General features: G+C 37.9%; 1 protein-coding gene across 7 annotated transcripts; it reads left to right on the top strand.

The window, feature by feature from the left end:
• UAP1 (UDP-N-acetylglucosamine pyrophosphorylase 1) lies at positions 1-27535 on the top strand. Of its 7 annotated transcripts, XM_010854668.1 has the most exons (11): positions 1-112; positions 471-807; positions 9401-9605; positions 11806-11981; positions 13272-13444; positions 18815-19008; positions 20111-20251; positions 20914-21102; positions 22217-22267; positions 25869-25935; positions 26952-27535. In XM_010854668.1, the coding sequence occupies exons 2-11, from the start codon at positions 528-530 to the stop codon at positions 27042-27044; spliced, it is 1569 nt and encodes a 522-aa protein (XP_010852970.1). In that variant the 5' UTR covers positions 1-112; positions 471-527; the 3' UTR covers positions 27045-27535. The 7 variants fall into 7 exon arrangements, 6 of the variants coding, with proteins under 6 accessions (XP_010852970.1, XP_010852969.1, XP_010852971.1 ...); XR_826553.1 differs by lacking the exons at positions 1-112; positions 25869-25935; positions 26952-27535 and adding exons at positions 24249-25564; positions 25618-25859 and having other exon boundaries at positions 324-807; XM_010854667.1 differs by lacking the exon at positions 1-112 and having other exon boundaries at positions 324-807.
• The last annotated feature ends 274 nt before the right edge of the window (positions 27536-27809 follow it).

Here is a 27809-nt window from a genome sequence, read left to right as displayed (position 1 = left end):
CTGACACAGAGATTGAACCTGTGTCTCTTGCATCTTCTGCATCACCACCAGGTGGATCCTTTACTGCTGCATCACCCTTGGAATAGAGTTGTTGAAAATAAAATGGGACCACGTAAGCAAAGTACTTGGTGCAGTGCCTGATATATAAGAATAATTAACATTGTTTTACAAGTTTGGTCTCTTATGAGTGTGATCATGACGGAAAAGCAAAATTTCCTTAACATCAAGTGTTTAATTATTATTTATTTTAATTTTACTAAAAAAATTTTTTTTGGCTGTGTTGTGCTGCTTGCGGGATCTTACTTCCCCAAGTAGGGATTGAACCTGAGCCCCAGCAGTGAAAGCACTGAGTCTTAACCACAAGGGAACTCTCAAGGTTTTTTTTTTAATGTACTCATTTTTAGCAGGAAAAATTTCCTTAGGTTTCAGTGTTGGACTTTGACCTGCTGTTGATTCCTTTTCTCTTTCAGGTTTACAGGTGCAGAAATTACACCTCTGTTATCACAAAACTTGGCTATTAGAGCATTATGAATGTTAATGACCTCAAACTCAGGTTGTCCAAAGCTGGGCAGGAACACCTGCTGGATTTCTGGAATGAGTTGGAGGAGGCCCAACAGGTAGAACTTTATGCGGAACTCCAGGCCATGAACTTCCAGGAGCTGAACTTATTTTTCCAAAAGGCCATTGAAGGATTTAACCATTCCTCCCAGCCAGAGAAAGTGGATGCACGGATGGAACCTGTTCCTCGAGAGGTGCTGGGCAGTGCCACCAGGGATCAAGATCAGCTGCAGGCCTGGGAAAGTGAAGGTACTGAGCCGGGAAAGATGAGCTGTAAGGTTTTTTATGAGATATACCATTTAATGGATTTAAACCCACTAAAGTAACTTGAGTCACATCACTAATATTTTGACTTCCCTAAGACCTTAAACCAGGTGATGAATCCAGAAGTGACAGATTGTGTGGCCAGGACACTGTGGCTCCTGTTGCCAGTCCCTCCATTCTCTTTTCATTTCTGGCGCCTCAATTCAGTCGCTCGGTCGTGTCGGACTCTTTGTGACCCCATGAACCGCAGCATGCCTGGCCTGCCTGTCCCTTACCAACTCCTGGAGTTTACCCAGACTCATGTGCCTAGTTCATGGCTTTTCTCCTTCAAGTCCAAAATTAACTCCAGTCTCTTTCCTTTCTCATTATCTGTACTACTATTAGATTTCCCTTCCTGGAGCACAAGCTAAATGTTTCAGTTCATGCTGGTTTACTCCAAAAACCTTCCCTAACCCAGCCCTGGCTTGTGTATCTAGTCTTGTCTTTTATGTTTCTCTCTGATTCTACTGCCCCACACATTTCAGGTGGAGCCCGTAATTCATCTTTCTCTGAACATTCTGTTGTGCCTTTCCTGCCTTTGCTCGTGCTTGTCCTTAGCTGCGTCTGGCCTTTGCACCTTCTCTATGTGGCTGGATCTCCTTGTGAGGCTGCCCGTCTCCTGGAGCTGTGTAGTGCGGTGGCTCATTCTCCATGGATCATCACAAATAGTGTTTGGTCCATCCCCTTTTTCAGTGTCCCAGGCTGGAGTTATTTGTGCACGCTTTTCTTTCATTCTTTCCTATAAGGGTTGTTTATGTCTGCCTTCATTGTCATAATGTAAACTTTTAAAGAGCAGCCCATGTCCTCGTTTCTATGTATATCCATAGTATTTAGAACAGTATTTTGCAGTTATAACTTGATTGATAAATGTTTCCTGAATTACTCCAGTGCTTTTTCCTCTAAAGAGTATCATAAAATCTGTCCCCATAACGAGTACTAATGAATGCTTTTGAAAATGGTAAAATAACTAAAATTCAGTTTTCCTTTTGGTGGGGTTAAGAACTGTGGTTTTTTTGTTTGACCACTTCCAATTTGCCTTGTAATCTACTACTCTGTAAGTACAAGTGACTAAATGTTGCAGCCCAGCCCTTGAGTATTTGTCCATGCTTCTTGGCATATCTGGACCTTATTTCCTCAGCTGTAGAAAGAACAGGCTGGAGTAATACTTTTCTTTCCTTTTTAAAAATACATTACTGTATGGCAAAAATATTAATAATATCAAAGTAACAGAAATAACTGTAGAGAAGTTGCTGATAATCTTATCATATCTGTGCTTTTATTTTCCCCCATTGCCACCTAGTAGTTAGTAATATACATATTTACTTTTATGGATATGATTTATAGCCTGTATTCACAGTATACTGTGGCTATTTTTATTTTGTCTTTTGCCCTTTGGCACTCTCTGCATCTTCCCAGAAAAGAAACATAACTACCATTATCAAGCTTCTTCTGTACCATTATCTTCATGTCTTTCTCTGGGCTTACAGATTTATTCTTTCTCAAACTGTATTCTAAAGCAGTCTAGGGTTTTGACTGCTGGTGAGACTGTTTTATGTGGGAAGGGCAGGAACAGATGCTAAACAGTAGGTCTCTAACCCCTTCATGTCCCCAGTCCAGGAGCAGTTCTACTTTGACTTATTTTGATACATAAATAAAGCTTGATACCTGAGATTTTATTTAAAAGGGCTTGGAAATTAAAAACATTGAAATAATTGGATGATCTTCAGGGAGGGTCCTTTCAGATTTTAAAATGTTTGTTAGTGTCTAATGTAACTTCTCACTTAGAACAGGGCTCTGCCACTAAGATGTGAGAGGGACTTGCAGGCAGATCCTTCTGAATGGAGGACTGTGGTGACACTCTGACGCTCACTAACTTTGGATTCATTGATCCTTCTCTCCCTCCCTGGGTTTCAGAAAGGCTTCTACTTCAGACCAAAAGCCACACAAGGCCTTTCTTACCCTCTGGTATGCCAGCTGCCTATATTTCTCCTTGTGGTTTTATGGGGTTAAAGTCTTAGAATTAACTCTTTGAAAAGATAAAACTTTGACCTTGTATAATGGGGACCATGAGCAGCAATGAAGACTTCTTATACTTGGAATCTATGTATAATTTAATTCTTCTTATGTTGGAATCTATGGAACAAGCCCAGTGACCTTTCATTTAAATTAAAATCCGGAACGGTTACAAGCAAGTCTAGTATAAGAAAGTACAAAGCAAACTTCCTTTTGGCTTACCGTTAAGGGAGCAATAGTTAATCGTGGCTTCAGCAGTAGGGGTGGAGAAGGAGACTTTGGAACAGACGTTACATCCTTTTCGCTTAGAAACTACCGTATGTGTGCAAAGTGTGTAACAAAATGAAGTTTCTTCAGTAAATTATCTAAGGAAAGAGAGTTCCATTGCAAAGATTAGGATGCTTTATTTCAGACAATAGGAGATTATTGATAATTGTATCAAAGAAACTGGGCCCCAAACCCCGCACCCTTGCTGCCCCTGCCCCATCCCAGTGCCCCAGGAGAGGGAGAGTAAAAGCATTCTACAGTAATTTCAGAGTGTCTGGTGACTACTGACATCAGACATTTTAACACCTAGGCTGGAAAATTTTGCTGAAGGATGAGTACGTAAGTGACCACTGCGGTCCTTACTGAAGAGAGTTCTTGTTTTAATTTAATTCTTGAAGCACAGAAAATGAAAGGTTGAGGAGTCTGAAAAATCTCTATCTTATAAACTCAGATCTTGAAAGAAGTAATTTAGAAGCTTCCATGAGAATATTATTTTAGAAAGGATACTTACTCTGGAAAAATATATTTGCTTAAAAAATTCCATTCTTTATAAAAGCAACCCATGCTTAAACTGAACACAAAGCAATCTTCTAATTTTATGTTATAATAAATTAGTAGTCAGTGTTAGCCTTTTTTTTTGCCTATGAGACATTTAAAAAATTAATTTATATAGCATTGTGGTAGAAAAGTAAATGGGTTGTTTAGAAAAATGTATTAATAACATCATTTCCTCTACATTTTTGAAATCTAGTGCTCTGATATTTCTAATAGATTTGTTTTATTTTAAAAGTCACACATATTTTGGAGAGGTTGGAAAATACTAAGAATTACAAGAGAAAACAGATAAATCTCTGCTGTCTCACAATCCAGAGATACTTACTAGTAATATTTTATAGTATTTTCTTATATACACACACATACATTAGGTTCATAGTTTATGTATAGTCATGTAGCCTGCTTAAGAATTTGTTATTATGAAGAAATTTCAAGCTTATTTGGAAACATATTTGGGGACAAAAAATAGTATAATGAAATTCCACATATATATCACCTTAATTAAATAATTTTCAAAATTCTGCTTCATATATCCTTCTTATTTTTCTCCGCTATAGTATTTTAAGGCAAATTGCAAACATTATGTTATTTTTATCCTCATAAAATTTAGTATGCATCTCTTAAGTACAAGGACATTTTCTTCCCCTAATTACAATGCCATCATTATACCTAATGAAATGTATAATAATCCCCCAGTATCTAAAACCAGTTCAAATAGAGATTTCCCTTGGTCTACTTTTCATTCTTAATATTTTGGGGAAATAGTTAATCTATAAAATAATTGTTTAACCCGTGAAATGTGATTAAAAATGAAACTCTTAGAACACCTCCTCTCTCTTGTGTCGTCTTCCTTTGTTTGCACCAGTTGATTAGCCTATTTACCCCACCGCTTGTCCAGTAGTGCCAGCAGTTTAGACAGAAAATTCTGATGATGCTCTGTTTCAGAAGCACCTGTGCTAGCCTCTTTTGTTTCAGGCACATGCCCAAATCAAAGAGTATGTTTGAGAGGAACTAGTCCAAGCAGGAAGTTATCCAGGAAGCAGTTGACCTGGGAGAGGCTGCTGTAAACTCCTCTCTGTTTGCTCTAAGTGTTACTAGGAAAACTGTTCAGACTCTGTTGGGCCCACATGCCTGAGGAGAGAGCTCTACCCGTGTCCTGGAAATTGCTCACTCTGGCTTGATTTCTTTCCTCTTTTCTTTTTAAACCTGTGATTTGATATGTGTTAGGTCCTGACCTCTGTGGGAAGGTAATTAACTCTCGTGTTGTATAATGAAAAGATGGGAAGGATGATATAGTACTGTACTTTCAAGTTTTTTCCCATATTTTTGTGGAAGTTTTGAAATAAACATTCATAATTTCCTAATTGTCACATGGGTTAAGTACGTTTTAAGGCTGTTTATAAAAACAGTCAACATTTTTCAGATAGGTACAGTGCTGCCTGTATAGAATTAACGTCGTGACACATACAGTTTGAAATCATTTGTATTGCCATGTAACTACGAGGCTTACAGAATTTTATTGGCCTACTTAATTTCAAGAAATATTTGGTCTGTCATAAAGCAGATACTAATTTATGCACTACACACTTTTGATAAACAATGCAGTTTTATTGCAGTAACATGGATCAAGTAGATGAATACTTCAGCTCCGCAGGATTTGATATTGTTAACAACAGCTATAGCTGCATTTAGTTCTGGAATTGCAGCTGGCTTTAATACTCTTGGGACTGCTTTCTTTCCTCTTGTTTTTCTCTGTCTGCTCATGAGTCAGATGTATAAACAGGAAGAAGTTAATGCAGACACCTTTTTATCACAAATATTTATGAATTGTGTTATAATTCATTAGAATAGTTGTGGCTAGCTGGAGATGAGTTGTAAATGTAGATCTGCCTGTAAATATACACCTGGCAAGCATGGTGTCAATGCTATTTTTAAGACATAGTGATTATATGGGTTATCAGGTCCTCAGGTAGAAAGAAGAATTAGAGAAAGTATGGAGAAAGAATTGGAGATGTAAAGCAACTATCCTTCAATAAAAAATTACTTACTTAAAAAAATAAATAGATGAAAAAATCAGAGAAAAGAATTGGAGAAAGTGTGGCATTGGAGGGCTTAGGAAACAAACACATGCCATTTATTTGAATGAAGGAAGAGGCCACTACCAGCTGTTGGTTTGCAAAGCTTTAAAACAGAACCATTTGGAAATCTGGAATGAAGCAGTGGTTTAGGGAACTGATTCAAGGAAGAGAAAAGGTTATGCAGTGATAATTTTGATAACTTGTTAGAACCTGGGGAAAGTGCTGATTGATGTTGGGTGGCCATCAGGCGAGCTAGAGCTGAGACGGGGAAGTGACTCTGGAAGTGTGGCTCTTACCTTTTATGGGTAAGGCAGCTGAGAGGAATAATGTAACTTTGGACTGAAGGTAAAAGTGAAAAGTCAGGAAGGATGACTAGAAGCACATTAACAGTTTGTTGTTTAGTTGCTAAGTCAGGTCCGTTTCTTTTGTGACACCATGGACTGTAGCTCTGCAGGCTGCTCTGTCTATATGGATTCTCCAGGCAAGAATACTGGAGTGGGTTACCATTTCCTTCGCCAGGGCATCTTCCTGACCCAGGGATCAAACCTGTATCTCCTACCTTGGCAGGCAGATTCTTTACCACTGAGCCACCAGGGAAGCCACGTTAATAGTACAACAACTTAAAACACATGTGCTCTATAAAGAAAATAGTACAAAAAGAACAAAGATCTTTGTGTCCAGAATATTTATCTGGGACTTTTGGGGAACACATTTAGAAATATTTTTGATTCCAACACCTTTGGTGGTATATGAGGGTTGAGACAGTAGTAGTAGTAATAGTGTTAGTCATTCAGGTGTGTCTGATTCTTTGCGACCCCATGGACTGTAGCCCACCAGGCTCCTCTGTCCACAGGATTCTCCAGGCAAGAATACTGGAGTAGGTAGCCATTTCCGTCTCCAGGGGATCTTCCTGACCCTGGGATGGAACCTGGGTCTCCTGCATTGCAGGCAGATTCTTTACCTAATGAGCCACCAGGGAAGCCTGAGATACTATTGAAAAACTTTTTTTTTTTTTTGGTCTCACTTAATGTGATTAGAAGGAAATGTCTCAGATCTGCTGGGTTAAAATATGAACATATTGTATATGTATTATATCTGTTTTCTAAATTTTGAAGAATTCTACATTCTGAAGTAAGCTTCTGAAATAAATCTAGTTTAGGTAAGGATTTGTGGACCTGTAATTTTAGATAATGCTTTTTGGGTCAGCGACGGCAGAGTTAAATTTATTTCCTAGAAACCATGGTTTCTTTGGTAACTGAAGAAATAACCAAATGGAAAATGGTTTTCAGAACTGCTTTATATGGTTCCCTGCTCCCTTCAGATTGCTTCATCTCAGCCAGTCTTTGTTACATGGTGGTAGTAGGGCCTGTTTAAAGGCAACACAGAGCTGGAATGCTGTTAGAAATTCAGTCTTTGACAAATTTTGCAGAATGTGGGCTCTTGGCCACCTCAGCAGCTTTTCCATGTAGGGTGATGGGTAAGATATTTAAGAAAAGGCAGCGCAACTTCTCATGAATTCAATGGAAGAGAGAAGGAGGGGCAGGAAGGCAATAGGAATGACCGTTATACAGCGCCTAGAAGTTATGGTGCTGTATAGTATATCCGTTAACTGTTTGGGTGTGATAAGAGACTGCTGGAGGCAGTGCAGTGCTGGTGCATAGGCCTTGGAGTCAGGTTCTCATCCTGATTCACACTGTTTAGCTGTGTGACCTTGGGCAAGGTCCTTAACTCATCTGAGCCTATTATGTCTAAAAAGGGGAAAATTATACTTACCTCTTAGATTATAGTTACTGTAATAATTACTGGAGTCTAGCATTACTCTTGATATTTTATTTTCAAACTCTAATGAGGTACAGTGAAATGCTGTGGAGAAAACAAGGACAGTCTCATAATAAGCAAGGAGGAAAGAGAGAAGATTAGTTCTCAGGTAGCTAAGCTCTCTGCTTCATATCAAAGGTGAAAACTATGGAAATATCTAATGTGCTTTTAAATTTTTTGATTGAAAAAATTGCCAGAAAGTTCCTGCATAATATCCGTGGCTATGCTTAGTTACTAGTGAAGGCAGGTTGTAGAATCAGGATAGTTTTGATTTTATATTAGGTTTATTAAGAATATTTCTCTGAGTTCACAGTGTACTAGTATATTAGCTGTAGGAAAGCCTAGGGCTTCCCTGGTGGCTCAGGATGGTAAAGAATCTGTCTGCAGTGCAGGAGACCTGGATTTGATCCCTCTGTTGGGAAGATCCCCTGGAAGAAGGGAATGGCTACCCACTCCAGCATTCTTGCCTGGAAGATTCCATGGACTGAGAAGCCTGGTGGGCTACAGTCTATGGGGTAGCAAAGTGTCAGACATGACTGAGCAACTGACACACACACACAATATATCAAAAACATGTAAGACCAAAAAAACCACACACACACATAAAGCATGAAGTTGGTAATTTAGACAAACAAAAAAAACTGATAAGGGCCACCACTGCCCCCTCTGGCTTGACCTACAGTTATGGATAATGACCTGCCTCATTCACAGAATTTCTGACAAGTTTAATAAAAGTATGAAATTCAGAAAATAGAAGAAAACCTATCAAGCATTGCTTTATCACATTTGACCTTTTACAGGTTTTCTAGCTTCTCAGAGATCCACTCTATATGTTACCTCTTCCCGCAGGTTATTCTACGTTCTGGTGCTGAAACTGTCCACCTTAGAAAGATGAGGGTAGTTCCTAGAAATGGTATATGGCAAGATTTTATTTTTGTTTTGTTTTTTTCAAATCCAAACTGAGAGCCTCTGTCTTTTAATACCATTTTTAGTTTTATTGTTTCACTTGCAGTTTCACAAGAACTCTGTGTTTCGCATCCTTCTGAGCTGCAGTAGATGGCCCATTCACAAAAAAGGCATTGTAAACAATTTTATTGAAGTATAATTACATGCAATAAAATGCACTAGTTTTGTGAGTTTTTAAAAAAGTTATACATCCGTAACACTACCACCGCAATCAAAATATAGAACATTTCCATCATCCCACAGAGTGTCCTAATGCCCTTTTGCAGGCATGTTCCCTAAGCTCATTCAGTTGAGTTTGGTTTCATACCCGGTGTCCTGACATCAGAGCCTGGCTTCTTAACCATTGTTCTACACTGCTTCCCCAACTCAGGATTTCTTGTCTTTCCATTTACTGGATGGTAGTCTCTCTAGTATATTTACATGCTAATTGATTAATCAGTTATTATTGATTGATTTGTAGGCTGGAGGTGATTTAATAGCATCATCATTCATCCTGAAGTCTGGGGATCTTCTATCCTTTTTCTTGACCTGCCACAACTAATAAGTTGTCAGGTGCTTGTAAAACGTTTGCAACGTCTCTTGGTCTTTGCCTTCAACCTTATCAGAATAACAATTATTGGATCATTACAGTATATTATTAATTATCTGGTGTTTGGTTGGATTATATAAACTTCATTTTTTAATAATAAAAGTGTTTTTATTAACAATGTAGTCATCCACGATTACTTGTGAATTCCTTGTTCTTATGCCTTATGCAGTTAGGGGGACTCTCTGCAGCTACCTTTGTATGTGTAACCCTAAAGTGTTGAATTATAGAATGATATAAGTGTTTTCTTTTTTAGGACTTTTCCAGATTTCTCAGAACAAAGTGGCAGTTCTTCTTCTAGCTGGTGGGCAGGGGACAAGACTCGGTGTTGCATATCCCAAGGGGATGTATGATGTTGGTTTGCCATCCCATAAGACACTTTTTCAGATTCAAGCAGAGCGTATCCTGAAGCTTCAGCAGTTAGCTGAAAAATATCATGGCAGCAAATGCATCATTCCATGGTAAGATATATCTCATTATGGGAGAGTGTCTGAACATATATTGGCATATAATATTCAAAATGCATATATACTTTATTCATAAGCAGAGGTGTTTCCTGTTACTACAGATTTTCTTGGGAGCTGTACTTTATATGTTAAAATCAATATGTATTATAGCTAGGTGGATAATCACTATAGCCTTAATGAGCAATATATACTTATTTCCAACTTTAACTCCCACCTGAGTACCTTTGGATCCTCAGAGGGTTCTCTCAGCCTGTAAACTTCATACTGATTGGTAGTTTGTCTGTGTACAGAGTTTGATTGAAAATCAGTTTCCCTCTGAAATTTGGAGGTATCGGTCTATTGTTCCAGCGTTGCTTTTGAGAGATCTGTTGCCATTCTGATTCTCAGTCTTTTTTTCTCCCTTTTTCCTCTGAACGCATTTGGAGTCTCTTCTTATCTTTAGTAACTGAAATTTCCTGATGATGTATGGATCTGTTTCCAGTCACTGCTGTGGGCACTCAGTGGATTCTCTCACTCTAGAAACTCATGTCCTTAAGTATTGGGTTATCTTGTCCTCCTGAAACCCCACCCTTTTGCCACCCCCCCCCCCCAAACAAAACAAAACAAAACAAACCTGAAAGCCTCACTGATTTCTCTGCTGTGGGCCAAACTTGGATTCTGTCTCTGCTTTTGTGCCAGCTCTCCAGGGCCTATCTCAGCCATTGTTCATCTTCTGAACACCAAGAGATTATGGGAATTCTGCTCTGTTTTTTAAAAGGTTTTGATTTAGCTCTTGAATCTGTTTCTCAGAGCAGCTTTGGAAGTTGTCCTGTTTTGAGGGGGAAACCAGCTGTGTGTTTGAAATCCCTGAAGTAACTAATCTTGTTATTTTAGCCCCAGGCGACTAACAAAGCTCTGCTGGTTTCTCTGTCTTGCCTGGTCCAAGCTCAGATTCCTTACCACTGGCCTTTGCCCCAGATCAGCAAATACCCCCAGGAAAAGGCAGCTGCATATCTGAAGGTCTCCTTTGAAAGATTCTCACTATCTTAAATTTTAAGTTCTAATCCATGTTGCTTTTATAGCTCTCTGATGCCTTTAAAAATAGGCTTTTTATAGTTACCTCAGCTTTTCTAGTTCTTAAGAAGGGTATTGGCCAGTTGTAAACTGTTTTTTGTGGGTTTTTTTCATCTTGGTTCCCTTGGGGACTTTTGAGGGACATCTGTGTTTTGAGTGGCCAAAATTCTACTTACAAGCCTTAGTCTCCCAACTTTCATGTTGGATTTTCTTCTCTTTCTTTCTCTTCACAACTCAGAGTTTATTTTTCGTACTTGAAACAGTTTAGTCCCTTTTCATTTGAATCATGATGCCCAAAGATTTTGTGCCCAGAGTTCAAATATCCAGGATAATTTGTTAATCAGGCAGATACTGTCCTAGGAAATTTTACAGTTTTCTTCATTTTTTGCATTTAACAGGTATTAAGTGAGTACCTGCCTTTAGGTGCTGGGAATATATCAGTAACCAAAACAGATAAAAATCCCTACTCACACATAGTTTACATTTCAGTAAGTAAGGGCAAAAGCTGTTGTAGCCGATAATTACAATTTTAGATAGAATTTTTTTCTCTTTTACTACATTGGCATGGGTTGGATTTTTGTGACAACAGAGTGTATACTTATACTTTTATGATTGTAAATAAAGGGTGAGCAGAGCCCAGATGTCATTTCAAAATTTTAGTAAAAAGAACCGTAAGAGGGAATTAGAATGCCTTGCATTTATGCCTTTATCCCTTTTATTAGAATAGGAGAGATGTTGACTTAGACTATACTTTTCACAGTTCTGAAATGTTTTCTTGAGCCTCTGTTGCAGGTTCTCTGTTACAGGAAGTGTGTTTTAATATTGTGTTACAGAGTTATTTTACAGCTCAAGCAGCAGAACTTTATTAAAACAGGCAGCAGATAGTATACTCCGGAGACATGGGAGCGGGCCAGCCCCCAAGGAGAGGCCACAGATTTATTTTATACATAAGGATTAATGAAGTTGCTAGAGGAAATTCCCGTTGGGTAGCAACCAATGCTGCCTTATTCAGGAAAGGGATGAAGGAAGTGAAAGCAATAAACAGTGCTCTCAAAAATTTTCTTTATCTTAGAAAATAAACTTTATTTTGCCCTAATTCACATAGCATTATTGCTTAGAAGATCTGCTTTTCTCTTGCAAGGTATATAATGACCAGTGGCAGAACAATGGAATCTACAAAGGAATTCTTCACAAAGCACAAGTACTTTGGTTTAAAGAAAGAGAATGTAATCTTTTTCCAGCAGGGAATGCTGCCTGCTATGAGTTTTGATGGGAAAATTATTTTGGAAGAGAAGAATAAGGTTTCTATGGCTCCAGGTTTGTAACTGTGCTTACTTAATGGTGAATAGAAATATACTTAACACAGTTCATTAACTTTTTTTGTTTTTGGAGTATGGTTGATTTACATAGTGTAGCTCATTAAGTTTTGATTTTTTTCACTATGGTGATTTTGATGTCAAAAATTAATATTTTGCTTAACATAATTAAATTTGTCAGTGATTTTAAAAAATGGAAATGCCCATGGGTGAAATGAATATGCTTTTATACTTCCTGTGCTCTTGACAGCAATTTGAGCGTCATTCAGAGTACTTATTCTCTTTACTCAGTATTTTATGTACAGTATTGTTCATAGCCTCATTACTTATCATAGTGAAAAATTGGAAACCATCTGCTGTTTAAAAAATGAGGCTAGATTATTGTTTATCTGTAGCATTCATTCTTAAACAGTATTAAAACAATCATTTGTAGATATCAAATGACAAAGTGAAATAGTTGTAGTAGGTTAAGTAAGAGAATGGAAAATACAGAACTCACAGATTCTCATCTGTGTGACTCACTTCTTGGAGAAAAGGGTGAAAGGAAATAAAAAATAGTATTTACAGTGATGCTCTGCAGATGTAGACTTTTATTTCATCTCTTTTTTTTTTTTAACCTCTACTTAATTCTTTTTAATTAATGGAAGAGTTTACTATTTTTAGCTTAGTTTTGTGAAGTTGTCCAATTTTTTTGTCAACATTTAGGCTGTAACTGAGGTTGTTATGGAAGAAGTATATTAAAACAGCACTAAAAATAGATGGAAAAAGAAGAGGCTTTGACCTGTATTTAATTTAATTCACCATAGACCTTCATATTAATTTGCTTTCTTAACAAATCATTTGGTATAGATGGTCATATATTTTTATTATTGAGATGGATGAAATTGGCAGTGTTGGGGATGTAAATACAGAGCTAATTTGAATCATGCAAATAAAACTTGAAATATTATAAAATAACCATTGCCTGATAAAGAATTTTATGTTTCACTGTGTATTATGGGCCAGATTGTTAAAAGGACTGAGTTAAAAGTATGTTCTTAAGGATTGCCTAGTCTTATATTAATAATGTTATTCTCTGTATACTTACGGCAAATTATCTTTGAAATCACATAGTATAACTGTTTGACCTCTGAATCCTTACTTATGGATACTCAGTTTTTGTTGGCCTTGTTATGTAAAACTGGTTTTTAGAGATCTTCTGCCCTGTTTAGAAACACTGAACTATATTTGACTTACCTTCATAATGAGTTTTGATTTGCTACTAACAGGCAATTTTTTTTTCCCCCCCGAGATGGGAATGGTGGTCTTTATCGGGCTCTTGCAGCCCAGAATATTGTGGAGGATATGGAACAAAGAGGCATTTGGAGCATTCATGTCTATTGTGTTGACAACATATTAGTAAAAGTGGCAGACCCACGGTTTATTGGATTTTGCATTCAGAAAGGAGCAGACTGTGGAGCAAAGGTAATGCCTTTCTCAACTATAATGAGGCTTTATGTGGTCTTTCTCTTGTCAGTGTATATGTTCCAGGAGTCAAGCTAGACTTTTTAGGGTGATGTGGATATTTTAGAACCATTCATCTTCTACAGTAGCTGAATTGTCCCATACCTACTTTTTCTTTAATTTGCAGCATTTGATTCTATAAATAATGGTGTATACTTAGTTTATCACAAGTAAGAGTTTACAATGTGTGAGGATGATTTGTAAGTACCTGGAAAAGTGAGTGGTCATCACTGGGTCTGGGATGGACTTAATAATATCAAGTTGTTGGATTCATTAATATCAAGTTTCTTCCTATGGCAAAGTTAATGGAGTAGTAAGTAAAAGAAATATGGTAGAAATAGCACATGAAGACTTCAGCAAGGCACTTGACAAGGTAACTCATGATAGTCTTGTGCATAAAGATGGAAATATGCAGACTGGGGGAAGGGAAGTTGCAGACATTAAATACCTGCTTGAGTGACCACAAACATACTGATACTGAAATAGAGGGAGGTTTGTAATGCCATATAACAAGACTGTCCTTGCCATAGTAATTTTTAGCATTTTTTTCTTAGTTGCATAGATGATAATATAAGAGACTTGACTTTGTGACATGAAGGGCCTTAATAATACTTTTGGAAGATTTTAAAATGCTAATGTAAATATTACTTTCCTGGAAATCTGTAAAGGTATCAGGTCTCACTGAATTAAAGTATAACACAATCCTGATCAAAGTCCCAATGAGACTATACCATGGACATTTGAAAAAATTATTGTAAAGTTTAGAAGAAACATGTAAAGGCAACCAGGAAAATGTTGAAAAAATGATAATTAGGAAGGAAGAGCATTAACAATCTATCAGCTATTAAAATGGGTTGTAAATAAAAAGTAACTAGGAGTGTAGTGCTGAAACAAGAATAGAATGACAGAATAATGGAACAGATAATCAGAAACGAACTCACGTATATATAAGAATGTACTGTATACAAAGGGGGCATTTCAAATCACTGAAGGGAGATTAATGGGAAACTGGCTTAAAACTAAGATGTCTCCCTCAGAGCTCATATCAAAATCGAGTTCAAGTGGATTACAAAGTGAAAAAACACAGAAGAAAGTTAAAAATAATTTTATTTATTTATTTACTGCAGTTAGTTGGTTTATAGTATTGTTGGAATAATTTTATAATCAACATGAAGGGGGAACCTTTCTGCCAAAAGCAAAAGTCATGTATAGGTTTCTGACAAAAGCAAATTAAGTTACATATAAATTTTAAATATATGAATTTAAAAAGAAGTGCTGCCCTGTTGGTGGGAATGTAAATTGATACAGCTACTATGGAAGACGGTATGGAGATTTCTTTAAAAACTATGAATAAAACCACCATATGACCCAGCGATCCCATTCCTAGGCATATACCCTGAGGAAACCAAATTGAAAATGACACGTGCATCCCATTGTTCATTGAAGCACCATTTACAATAGCTAGAGCATGGAAGCAACCTAGATGTCCATCAACAGATGAATGGATAAAGAAATTGTGGTACATATACACAGTGGAGTATTACTCAGCCATAAAAAGGAACACCTTTGAGTCAAGTCTAGTGAGGTGGATGAACCTAGAACTTATTATGCAGAGTGAAGTAGGTCAGAAAAAGAAAGATAAATATTGTATTCTAACGCATATATACGGAATTTAGAAAAATGGTTCTGCAGAATTTACTTACAGGGCAGCAGTGGAGAAACAGACATAGAGAATAGACTTATGGACATGGGGAGAGGGGAGGAGAGGGTGAGACGTATGGAAAGTGTAACACAGAAACTTACATTACCATATGTAAAATAGATGGCCAACGGGAATTTGCTGTATGGCTCAGGAAAGTCAGACAGGGCTCTGTATCAATCTAGAGGGGTGGGATGGGGCAGGAGATGGGAGGGAGGTTCATAAGGGAGGGATATATGTATACCTATGGCTGATTCATGTTGAGGTTTGACAGAAAACAGCAAAATTCTGTAAAGCAATTATCCTTCAATAAAAAAAATAAAACAGAAAAAAAGAAGTGCTGCCATAAGAGATGTATCTTTGTTTGGAGATTTTCTGTTATAAAGATGCCATTTCAAAATTAATCTACAAATCTAATGCAAAGTCATAGAAGCTAAAGTCTTAAATTTACCAGTATAAGTTTTGAGAGATTAAACTGAGAGACCTAATAAGACTTCTCCTAACTCTCAAAATAAAGGGTTTAGTTCACTGATTGAAGATGTCTGTCCCTTTCAGTACTCTATGAGTATCTGTGCCCTACTGTAAACAGCTATTGAACTGTAATAGTGTGTTGAATTGTACTCGCTGAGGTTTGCTCCACCTCGGAAGATTCTAGGTTTGGCTTTCAGTCCTCCTGCCTGGTCTGGGGTGGGGCTCAGCTCTGAGTGGTTTCAGGGTTCTCTCCACTTTGGAGAGCAGAAGGGGGAAGATCAGAAACTGACTCAGCTGTGCTCTGCTAGGGGCGCCCGCTGGTGACTGACAGCAGCCCACAGTTCCTTCAGAACCGCTCTCCCCTCCCCTAACAGGAATAGTAGGTTAACTTTTTAAAGCTACTCAGCTTTGAAAAGCAAAACAAAACTGTATTTCTGACTTTGTTCCACTTGGTGTCACTCTTCTTTCTAAGATAGAAGCTTAAAATTTTACTGCTCTGAGCTTCAGCATGTGCGTGCTCAGTCGCTCAGTCATGTCTGACTCTTTGTGACCCCATGGTCTGTAGCCTGCCAGTCTCCTCTGTTCATGGAATTTTCCAGGCAAGAGTACTGGAGTGGGTTGCCATTTCCTTCTCCGACTCAGCTTCAGAATCAATTTAAATTCTAAATGATTAGAGAATGCTGAACCTGGGAGGGACCTCAGAGATCATCTGGTCAACCCCTTTGATCTAGAAATGAGTTCCAGTACTTAATAAGTTCCAGGCTCTAGGTCCATCATCACATTAGCAGAGGCAGAATTAGAAATGTTTCCCAACTCTTAGTTTTAGTATTATATCACTTTAATAAATCAGTTCTTTAATTATGTTTTTGCTGGCAGCTCAAAAACCTTTGAATTGGTCTGCTAACTTTTTTGAGTATTCTAATCATACAGGGATGTAAATATAACCATTCTCTCTTTACTGCCAGTGGGTCCTCTAGGACAAATCCATTCTCAGTCTTCCTGCCTGTTCTGTGTCTAGCATATAATCTAGTGGTCTCTCAAGGAATGAATAAATAAATATTCAGATGCAGCTGAGATATTAAGAGAATGGTAATTTAAAAAATTTGAGATGTTAGAAACCATTTATTTAATCTGTCCTCCACCCTTTTAATTTAAAAAATCATAGATGTTAAAATATACTTTAAAAAACACCTAAATTAGGGAGTGATTCATAAAGGGTAGTAGAATTCTTTGCAGAGAATTCTTTTTAGTTCTTATTTAATAGTCTCCTGCCTTGGGGAATGAAGTATTTTTAATGAAGTGAGAGCCTTGAGAAAAGACTTAGTGGAGTGGTTTACAAAGGTCCATGGCTGAGAGAGTAGGAATGATTGTTAATTTTGTAAAACACTTATAGTAACTTTGAGGTTAAAGTTATTATTTTGAGCTCAGCTTTTCAGGATTTAACTTGTCGGAAGTCAAGAGACCTCTTAATTCTATGCTGCATATCTTTTCTGTAGAATATAACTGACTTCCAACTTCATGTACTTTACAAATGCCTTCTTTTGTAATCTAGACTTTTACAGTATTTGGAGGTTCATGTTGTTATAAAAGCAAACCTTTCACTGGCGGATTAACACTTGGAAAGTAAAGTATGAATATGCTTATCTTTATTTTCCATGGCTGGTCAGGAGTAGGGTTATATAGAAGTGATTGGAAAACTAACCTCATATGTGTGTGTGTGTGTGTGTTTTAATGTGGCTAGGCGGAATCTGTCCTAGATGCCCTGTCTACTGAGATACCCACTGTATAGAATGTAAAGTGGGAGGTGGTGATGGCTTGATAGACTGGAATTGGAAATAGGCCCATGATTGGTTTAAATCCTTTTGCTGTATGTTTCTCTCAGTTTTATCCACCTCTGTGGTAGAAGGATCCTTTTCATTGAATGCCGTGCTCCTTTCAGGGTGGCAGACAGTGGAACTGCACCGCAGGCCTGCGTGCGCTGTAGCCCAGCCTCACTGGGCCGCACTCAGCGCCTGTGTCTCTAATTGCAGTGTAAACGAAGCGCTCAACAGTGACTCCAGTTGTCTGCAAGGGACTGACTGGCTGTATTTATTTTATGAAATCAGTTGCTGAAGAAAAGCTTTAATTTCGTTGGTATAATTTCATGTATACTTTGGATAGACTTCAAGTTGGGGACAGTTTTTTCAAAATACTCTGGAGTATGCTGAATTGTTAATAGAACAAGGCAAAACAAATATTTTCAAATCTTCTAATTGTTTGATTCTTTTGCTGGATATTCATCTCGTCTGAGGCTTGAGTTTTCTATTAGTGCATTACATAGGGTTCCTTTATAATTGTATTCTAAACACTTAATTTAAGTCAGTGATACGTAAATAGGGTGGTCGGGTATCAGAATCACCTGTGAGGTTTTTTAAAAAAATTAAATACTCTTATGTTTTCCCTCTGATTTTGACTAAACACTTTTCTCTCAGCTCCCTCACCATCCTAGAGCCTTTGCTAGATTATCAAATCACTGGTTTTCAGACTTTAAAAAGCATAGAATCTCTTACTTCAATAAAACCAAGCCTGCAAGACATAAATGGGAGTGGACTTTTCTGATTCAAGTTGGAGTGGGAACCCTGTGACCTGCCTGCTCTAACCCTGCTGCCATCTAGCCAAGTGCCTGAAAAATAAGGAATTTGCTATATTCATGAATGAAAATGAAAGCAACACCGTTTTCAAATGAAATAATGACTTGTGCAGTATAAAATGAGAGGCAAAATGCCCTACTTCTTTTGTCTTGTGAATCTCAGAGAGATTTTGTTTCATTTATTCTCAAAGTAGTTGAGTATGACTGAGGATCAATTCAATAGTGAAAATATATTAGATGCGGGGATGTAGTTATTCACAGTCCAGTGTGATTTCTTCTGGGCCCTATGTGTGTGATGGAATTTCTTCTCTGCAGTTTAGTTAGTTGATAAGTAGGAGGGAGATAATTTAGTTCTTTCTATTTGAAAAGTAGTCTATCAAATATATAGATGATTATCTAAAGATTCCTCTTGATTTTATACCTTAAAGATAAAGTAAGCAGAACTGTAAACACGATCTTGGAAAATGACAAATCTCCAGCGTAGCACCTGATCAGATTTCTTTCTCTACGGTTTTCTTCCTTTGGTGGATAGGTGGTGGAGAAAACAAACCCTACAGAACCAGTTGGAGTGGTTTGCAGAGTGGATGGCGTATACCAGGTGGTGGAATATAGTGAGATTTCTCTGGCAACAGCTCAGAAACGAAGCTCAGATGGACGACTGCTGTTCAACGCTGGGAACATTGCCAACCATTTCTTCACTGTACCATTTCTGAGAGATGTTGTCAAGTATGGGCAAGATGGGGGCTTTTAAAAACTTTATTTATTGTTAATCAAAAGCTAAGTCACCTGAGAAGTAGGAAGAAACTTCAAATCCATAATTCATCTTCCTTCCTGAGGATTTCCTTTATCAGATAGAAGTTTACTTGACACTGCGGTTGTTTTTAGTAAGCTATCTCACCAGGTGCAAACTTGTAGCAGCCTGTTCTCCCTGTGCGTTAACTGGAGTCCAAAGCACTTCTGCCTGTTCTTCTCCTTCCCTCTAGCTGTGCTCAGTTCTGGTGAAGTAATGAGTAAGAAAGGCAGCACCCCCTCTCTCTATCACAACTGGAAACCTCAAAAAACACACATATCTGCCCTATCTCTACGGAATCAGAATTTCTGAAGGTCTATGTAGACATCTGTATTTTTTAAAAAGCTGCCCACGCAATTTAATTTAACTGGTTCTCTGACTAGCATTTAGGAACTAGTAGATTGGAAAGTAAAGGAAAAAGAGCTTGAGACCAAGCATGGAAATCAGCATAGTGGTGTCAACTAATAATAAAGAGTTGTTTTAGCCCACCAGATTTTTAAATGAAGGACATCCTCAATATCTGATTCTTTACTTGATTGCTTTTTGGACATTCAGGATGACTGCCTACTGTTTAAAAAGTTACTAAGCTTACTGTTTAAAAAGTTACTAAGCTTTACCTTACAATTTCAGCTCCAGTTCCACAATATTTCCTGCTGTGCTTTTTGTAGCTGTGTTACTAATTCACCCGTAGTAACTATAAATACTCATCTTTTCATCTAACACTTGACAGGATCCCAATTGGGAAAATTGGGGCTGAGAGTGGAACATTTTTATATAAGACATGGAAATTATGGGAGAGATGTTGTTATGAGTTGTGTGCATGTGTATTTTTTTATTGTAGAGATCATCATTTGATTTTGTAAAGAAATGAATAGGAAATCTGTTTATTTAATATTTAAATATGAACTGAAATTTAATGAATGCCCTTCCCTTTGAAAGCCTTAGTACTTGTTGATGCCTTAGCTCCTGAGTGTGATTATCAGATTCTCTGGCATTTTAAATTTGGAAAGTGATTGTCTTTTTTTTTTTCCTCCACAGTATTTATGAACCTCAGTTGCAGCACCATGTGGCTCAAAAGAAGATTCCATTTGTGGATTCCCAGGGACAGTTAGTTAAGCCAGACAAACCAAATGGAATAAAGATGGAAAAATTTGTCTTTGATATCTTCCAGTTTGCAAAGTATGTTTCGAATAGCATCAGTAAGATTAAGTATGTCTTGAGATGTTGCTTTTTGCTCTTCTAGGCAGGACACTGTTTTCAGAAAACAGTTGACAGCAGGTGTGTCAGCATGGTGTTTTGACTGTGAGTATATAGTTTAGCTTCATTATTATTCTCTAGTATGAAACCACCAATGCAAGAATATGGTTTGAGTTGCCCATGAGTGCTTTTTAAAATTTTTCAATTATTGTATTATCTGGCTGTCCTGAAAAATTGTTAAAGTCTCTTACTTTGGCTGAGAGACAAACAAGGTTGAGATAGAGAATTGGCCCATTTTGTGGTTAGGAGGGCTTTACTGGCCTATGAGTAAATGTTTCAGTGAGAATGTATTTAACTTATAATTGCTCTCTGTTCTCTTGATTAAAGATCACATTAACTTGAGTTGATGTTTGTGTTATATATATATTGTTGGGGAAGGAAATAATTTCTCATTTTGTGTGGAGAAGATAATTCCAAATTTATTTCATCCAAGGATGAACATTATTTCTTTCAGCATTCATTTGAAATTGCATTAAGAGAGACTGTAATTGAAGACCAAAGGCTTAGCTATGCGGAGAAAAGTCAGAAGCTGTGTATGCAGTTTTACTTCATAATAAAGCAGTGTTTGTATGGTTTCACTCTAGGAAGTTTGTGGTATATGAAGTATTACGGGAAGATGAGTTTTCCCCGCTGAAGAATGCAGACAGTCAGAATGGGAAGGACAACCCTACTACTGCAAGGCATGCTTTGATGTCCCTCCATCATTGCTGGGTCCTCAATGCAGGGGGCCACTTCATAGATGAAAATGGCTCTCGCCTCCCAGCAATTCCCCGGTAGGTTGATGTCTTTGCTTCTTTGTGTGGCTGCCTCCTGTACTTGTCCTCTTGGGCTTCTTTCTCCTCTATCTCGGATGTATTCCTAGAACTTTTAAAAGAGCTAAGTATTGTTGTGGCAGTTCATGATGTGAAGTAATGAAGGCTTGGCCCCTTACAGAGAGAGCAGTAGCTTTGCTTCCCCTGAAAGAGGAACCTTCTAAAGCTTTTGTTTTTTGGATGCCCCTCTACCATGTCAGTGAAATGACTCCTACTAAAGAATGGTCAGAAGGTAGTTCTTTTGCTCTGCCACAGGATTAAAGACCATCAGCAGCCACTATGCCACAGGGAAAGAGGATTGATTATTGCTGCCCATATATCTGTGGCCTCAAGTGTTATCTACGAACCCCCCACTCCAAAAGACCTGGCACCCACAGGCTGCCTGTGAGACATACGCATACTTCAGTTCTCCTTGTGGCACTTTCAGATTGCAGAGGGAGGTGCCAGGAAGGGATGTGCATGCTACTTACAGTCACTGATACTCAAACTGTTGAAATGTTTAGGATTTTAGAAGTTAAAAAAAAAAGATCCTTGGAGCTATTCAAATATGAGATAAAGTGCTTTTCAGCTGTCTTATATTTTATGATAAAACCTCCCTTGATACTTAGAATTCCCCCTTTCTAAATCATTTGATGTTTCTATATTTTTGTCAAAAACGTTTTGCCATAAAATTTATAATTCTTAAGGGATAAAAAGACTATGCACAAAGTGCTAGAATGCCTTGTTAATGTTTGAACATTGGGTATTGGAACTTACTGGGTTTAACTGTTTTTATTAAGAAGGAGCAGTGGTAGACTGTCTCAGTCCAAGGCCACTTTCAGGCTCTGTCTTGTCAACAAGCTAGCTCTGTGGCATGTCAGATGGTCCTCATGCTTCATCTTTGACCACTGACATTTTTTTTTGTTGTTGTTGTGGGTTTTTTTGTTTGTTTGTTTTTCCCCCTCAGATCTCCTTTGCCAAGTTCATAATTTACCGTGAATACATGCCTTTCAGTCAAGTATATTTTGCAGTTCCACTTCATTTTTGTTGTTTGGTTTGTTTCCATTCCCATTAATGCTTATTTATTCCTACATAGCAGTGCTACACATGGAAAGTCAGAGGCCATCACAGCTGATATCAATCACAAGTAAATATACCAGCCTGCCTGCAGTGCATGGTGGTGGGGCTGTGCTTCCCTCCATACTAACTGGCGTTGTAGTTTAGTGCTCTCTGCCTTTTGGTGGTCTGGGGGTGAAGGGTTGAAGCTGTGGTGGGGTTATTGCTTACTTGGTGGCAGGTCTCTGTCTGGATGGCACTAACTCAGAATCTCAGTGCATGCTGGAAAGGGGAGCATGCTTTTCTAAAGACTCTCACCATAGGTATTTGAGCCTGTACTGACAAGTTTACAAGTGAAAGATAAAATCTAGAGCAGGTCACAGGACAGGAAGAACAAATGTGAGCCCAGGTACCCTTTTTAGCATAAGCATCAGCTGGATAAAAATGATGTTCTATGGATGTGTCTTACTGAATTAGATATCTGCTCTCAGTACAAAGGCTAACTGTTCCTGACATATTGGATGGCTCTTAATGTGGAAAAACTGTTCTTTTGATTTAGTTTCATAGTAACCGCTCCATTTTTGGTATCTGTGTTTATTTTAGTCAGTTATTATCCTGCTCCTAAAGAAAGTACCTTTCTGTCTTAACGGTTGATAATTTTTAGCTAGCAGTAGCATGTACCCTTTCTTATTTGGGTACTGACAAAGTTTGAAAAAGCCATTATCTTTATAGCCAAAGAGACAGCTTGATATTCTTATTACACTTAGAAAGTTATTTGGTTTAGTTTGAATTTAAAATTTTTAGGATAATTTAGGACATGTGTACAGAGCCAAGGATCTGGAGATGGCATTTATCTCAGAAATAGAGTAGCAGAGATGTCTGTTTTGTTGGTATGTTTTTTCCTGCCTGTGCCACTCATCCTGACCCTGCAGAGACAAGTCCCTGTGAGTGGCAGGTGTTTCCGGGATGCGGCCCCGGACATAAGGAAGTAGACTCAAAGCTGGCTAGTTCTTAGAGCAGCTGTAGGTGACTGTTGCCCCTTGTGCCATGGCAGCTGGGACAGAGAGCCTTTTGTCATTTTCTGTCCCATCCATCATGTTTAATATGTAGAAGCAAGCTGCTTTTACAATTTGACAAAATAAAGTTTTGACCCTGAATTTCCTTTTCATTGAAACACAGCTTTCAGTCTGTTAAGTGAGATAGCTTCTTAAGGATACAACTGAAAACAACAGGGAGCGATCCCAGCTAAGATTCAAAGTGTTTTAAACGTTATTTAATTCTTGTTTGAGTTCTTTATTTCACACTCCCTCACCCTCATTTACTTCATTTGTAGTCATTTCTTGAATAGTTAAACTGAAATCAAAGTTTGGCCCCAAATGAGATCATGGACTTAAGAATAGGTCTTCCTAAATTCTTAGCACTAAAGGATACTCTCAGAGAATAGAAAAAGATTATTTAAAAATGAGAGATGAAAGGGAAGTATTTTTTTATAAAAGTGGGAAGAAGCAGCTTGGAAGTATTCTGAAAGAAGGGAAGGCAGGATGCTAAATTTTGACAAAATGACATTATTTTTATTTATCACCTTACACCTGCTCAGCAGTGTTAGCTACCAAAAGGATGCTTGACTAAAGAATAGGGGACAACTAATTTGCCTGAGATTTTACATTTGGTAATGGTAGCTCCTGTCTTTTCTGCTCTCTGGCACCCAGCTTGCTTAGTTTTGTGGGGGATATCTGTGATATGGAAGGGAAGTTATATTCAAGTTGTTTACGTGTTCCTTGGGCTCAGAAACACCTTCAGTTAATTACTGGCACACCAAATCCTTTAGGGGTTTAGGTGGGACTGGGCTATGTACATCTTATCAATGGAATGGGCCCTCATTTTCCCATCTGGTTTTATGTGACTCCAAGCTGTCCCCAGAGGGTCTGGACCAGACCTCTTGAGCTCTTTTGATAAAATCTGACACATATCTACATCTCAGCCTGCGGAGACAAATACTCCATTTCTTAATTCATCTTTTACTTGAATTAGTCTCCCATCTATCTGCCCTCATAGTTCATTTGTTCATTCAGTCAACAAGCATTTGCAGGCCTGCACACAGACCTTCAGGTACTGAAATCCCAGGGGCTGAAGGAGCGTACATAAGAGAAATTAGTCATTTCTTACAGCCTCCTGGGAGAGTCAAGATGCACATACATAAAAGTAAGTAAATCATCAGACCGTGATGTTGTTTATGTGTTAAATGTGTGGTATAAATAGTAATTACCCTAGGAGCATGTGACTTATCACATATCTAATAAATTTATTTATTTGTTTTTATAAATAAATGAATGAGAACAATCACTGTACAATGCAGTGGTCAAAGGAAAGTTGGGGCTCGAGTTAAGTCTTGGAGGGTGGGTATGATTTGGATAGTTAAAGGGACCATAGTTGAGAATGACTTGCAATAATCTAAAGTGCCTGTGTCTAGCCTGGCTTGACTGGGAAGTAGTAGGCAAGTGAGTTGGAGTAGGGTATAGAGTGCCTGGAAGGCTCACTAAATGGTTGTTTGGAGAAAGATTGGGTGTGGCTGACCTCAGAAGGTCTCTGATTTTATTGACCCCACCAAACCCTCAGACTTACATATTTGGTGAAACAAAGGGGAGCTAATGGTTTGAGGCTGCAAAAGCCTAGATTTTTTGTGTGCTCTGTATCTTACTGGTAAAATTCTCAAAATGGTGAAAAATCTCGAGGTTAGTGACTTTAAACATACTAAAAGCACTCTTAATTGACTTTTGTGTTATGTAATTTAGGAACTCAGTATTGCGAGTGGATGTAAATGTTAGAGTGTGATCTAGAGGAAGCAAGTGGTGACTTCAGCTTTGCCTTCACTGGGGTGCAGTGAAGGGACTTTGGTAAAAAGTAACAGTGAAGCTCCCTGAAACACTGAATAAGTCAGCTCAGCTAATCTAGGAGATGTGGGCTGTACTGGGAGATAATCTAACTGACCTTTTAGTCCAATTAGAATTTTCCACAGTGAAGGAAATATCTGTGCTCTCCAGTTTGGTAGTCACTAGCTGTTCATGGCTACTGAGCACTTGAAATGCGGTTATTATGAATGAGAGACTGAATTTTGAATTAATTTTTAAAATCTTAATTAATCTGAGTTTAAATAACAGTATGTGGCTAGTGGTCATTGTATTGGACAGGGTAGCTTTAGAATGCTGGTCAACATTTGCACCTAACATTCGAGGTTGTGACAAGGATTAAAATGAAATTCAAAGGATTCAAATTGTCTAGCTGTGAGCTTGGAATGCAGTGTGTGCTCAAGAAATAGTCCTTTCTTTATGGAATTAAAATGTGGAAATTATAAAAAATAGTGTGTACATTAAGGGATAAGTGTATCAAGGTTGGTGAAGTACTGTGACGAGCCACTGGTGATTAAGGGATAAGTGTATCAAGGTTGGTGAAGCACTGTGATGAGCCACTGGTGATGACTGGCATGTATCCCAGGTAGTGCCCTTTGAACTACAATGAGTCTGTATTAACTTACTCCCCAAGAAATTTAGCGATCATGAGGGTAGGAGCTACTCTAATTGTTTAGGACAATTTTGTTACCTGCAGGCTTCTCAGAGGGAAGTTATCATCTGTATTTTCACTCTGGCAAGCAACATGGGAAGCAAAATCTTCAACATGTCTGATTTTTTTCTTAGCTTGAAGGACGCCAATGATGTGCCAATCCAGTGTGAAATCTCTGCTCTTATCTCCTATGCTGGGGAAGTAAGTCTGCTTTGTTCTTTTCCCTATTCTTTTAAAAGTAGGATTGTGATACTGTTTTTGTTGAAGTAGAGCTGTCCTTGGGCTTCCCTGGTGGCTCAGCTGATAAAGAATCCACCTGCAATGCGGGAGACCTGGGTTTGATCCCTGGGTTGGGAAGATCCCCTGGAGGAGGGCATGGCAACCCACTGCAGTATTCTTGCGTGGAGAAAGCCATGGACAGAGGAGCCTGGTGGGCTACAGTCCTTGGGGTCCCAAAGAGTTGGACATGACTGAGCAACTAAGCACAGCACAGCACAGAGTTGTCCTTGGAGAAGATACAGCATTTTCTAGTGGGCGTCCCCTGAGGAACTCCTCCTGAGAATGAGAAACCTCTTGGAAAATTCCTGGTATGGCTTTGTATCAGTGGCTTAGTTGCCATGAACAGAATGTTCAATGTTTAGTTCATTTTACCTGTACATCAAAATGCAGTGGTCTTTTAAAAATAAGCCTTGCTTTTTAGGCAAATCTTCTGGCTTTTTTCAGTGCAATATAATTTAAAAAAAAATATTTTTCAGTGGGTCTACTTTGTTCATACGCTTAGTACTTTCACTTTTAAGACCAGGGGATGTAGCGGTCCTTTTTAATATGTACAGGGTTTTGTTTTTGTTTTTGTTTCTGGAGATCCTTGTCAGCTTGCTTAGTTCTAGCATCAGAAATAGCCACCTTGCTTAGAATGTTGACTGTTGGGTGATGATTATAGGAAGAATGACTGTCATCTTATTAACTTTAAATATTATGTTATAATCAGAACATTTTTCCCTCTTTTTGTTGTTTGTTTTATGCTTCCATAACAGGCCATTAGACCCAGGTTTAAAAGTAAACTAAATAGAATTTTTTATTGACTTTTAAATTTTTGTATCTCAGTCCAGCTTTTAGCATTCATGCTTTACGTCATTATTACAGCCTCTAAGTCCAGCACTGCGTGACCTGTGTTGATCAGTTTTCTAACTATGTTTTTATTTCGACCCTTCTTTTAGGGACTAGAAAGTTATGTGGCAGATAAAGAATTTCATGCACCTTTAATCATTGATGAGAATGGAGTCCATGAGCTGGTGAAGAATGGTATATGAGCCAGATACTAAATAAGTTCCACCACAATAAGAATAGCTTTTATTTTTGATAGACTGACTGTGAGCCCACAGGACCTCTCCTGGAATACTCATATTTGAATATACACAGGCTTTCATTTTGCTTGTTGAACTCTTGTAACTACTACATACTTCATAAGATCCAGATGACTGAACTTCAGAAAGCATTTTTATGATTCACAGCTGATTGAAGGTCTTATTTATATTTTTCAATTGTATTTTTTTTCCAAGCTAAGGAAAACATTGGCCATCTTGGAAATTTCTTACAACATAAGTATAGTCAGGATGTTCAACATCACTTTACTTGGAGCTGGAAGCATTTGTTTTGAACTTGTACATAGTAATAATATGTCATTGTACATGTCAAAAGGTTTCTATGGTACTAAAAGTTTGTTTTATTTTATCAAAAATTAAATTTTTTTAAGAAAACAATTGGACAGTAAAATAAACTTTTCTTCTTGTCTCAAGTGTCATTTGTACTGTGAAGAAATTATTCCATTGGGAAAATATGAAACTTTGGAGAAACTTTGAGATAATACAAGAAAAACCAAATTAATATTTCTGTGACTACAGTCTTCCAGCTTTTTATTGATTATCTAACTTTTGACTTTATCCTCCTATCACTTTATAATAGTAGGAGATGGCTTCGCCCTTCTCCAGGACATATTTGGCAGTGTCCTAGACATTTTTTGTTTTCATAACTGAGAGGGTGGAGTGGTAGTACTGGCCTCTAATGAATAGAGATCA

This window comes from Bison bison, unplaced genomic scaffold (genome assembly GCF_000754665.1).
Source record: "Bison bison bison isolate TAMUID 2011002044 unplaced genomic scaffold, Bison_UMD1.0 scf7180017864346, whole genome shotgun sequence".
NCBI lineage: Eukaryota > Metazoa > Chordata > Mammalia > Artiodactyla > Bovidae > Bison > Bison bison.
This window is presented reverse-complemented; position numbering and strand designations above follow the sequence as displayed.

Bases quoted from the DNA above. Each gene is read 5' to 3' on its own strand.
- UAP1 (XM_010854668.1), top strand. From the start codon at position 528: ATGAATGTTAATGACCTCAAACTCAGGTTGTCCAAAGCTGGGCAGGAA. The intron at 11,982-13,271 runs GTTTGTAACTGT...TTCCCCCCCGAG, and splicing joins TAAGGTTTCTATGGCTCCAG to ATGGGAATGGTGGTCTTTAT. The intron at 20,252-20,913 runs GTATGTTTCGAA...GTTTCACTCTAG, and splicing joins GATATCTTCCAGTTTGCAAA to GAAGTTTGTGGTATATGAAG.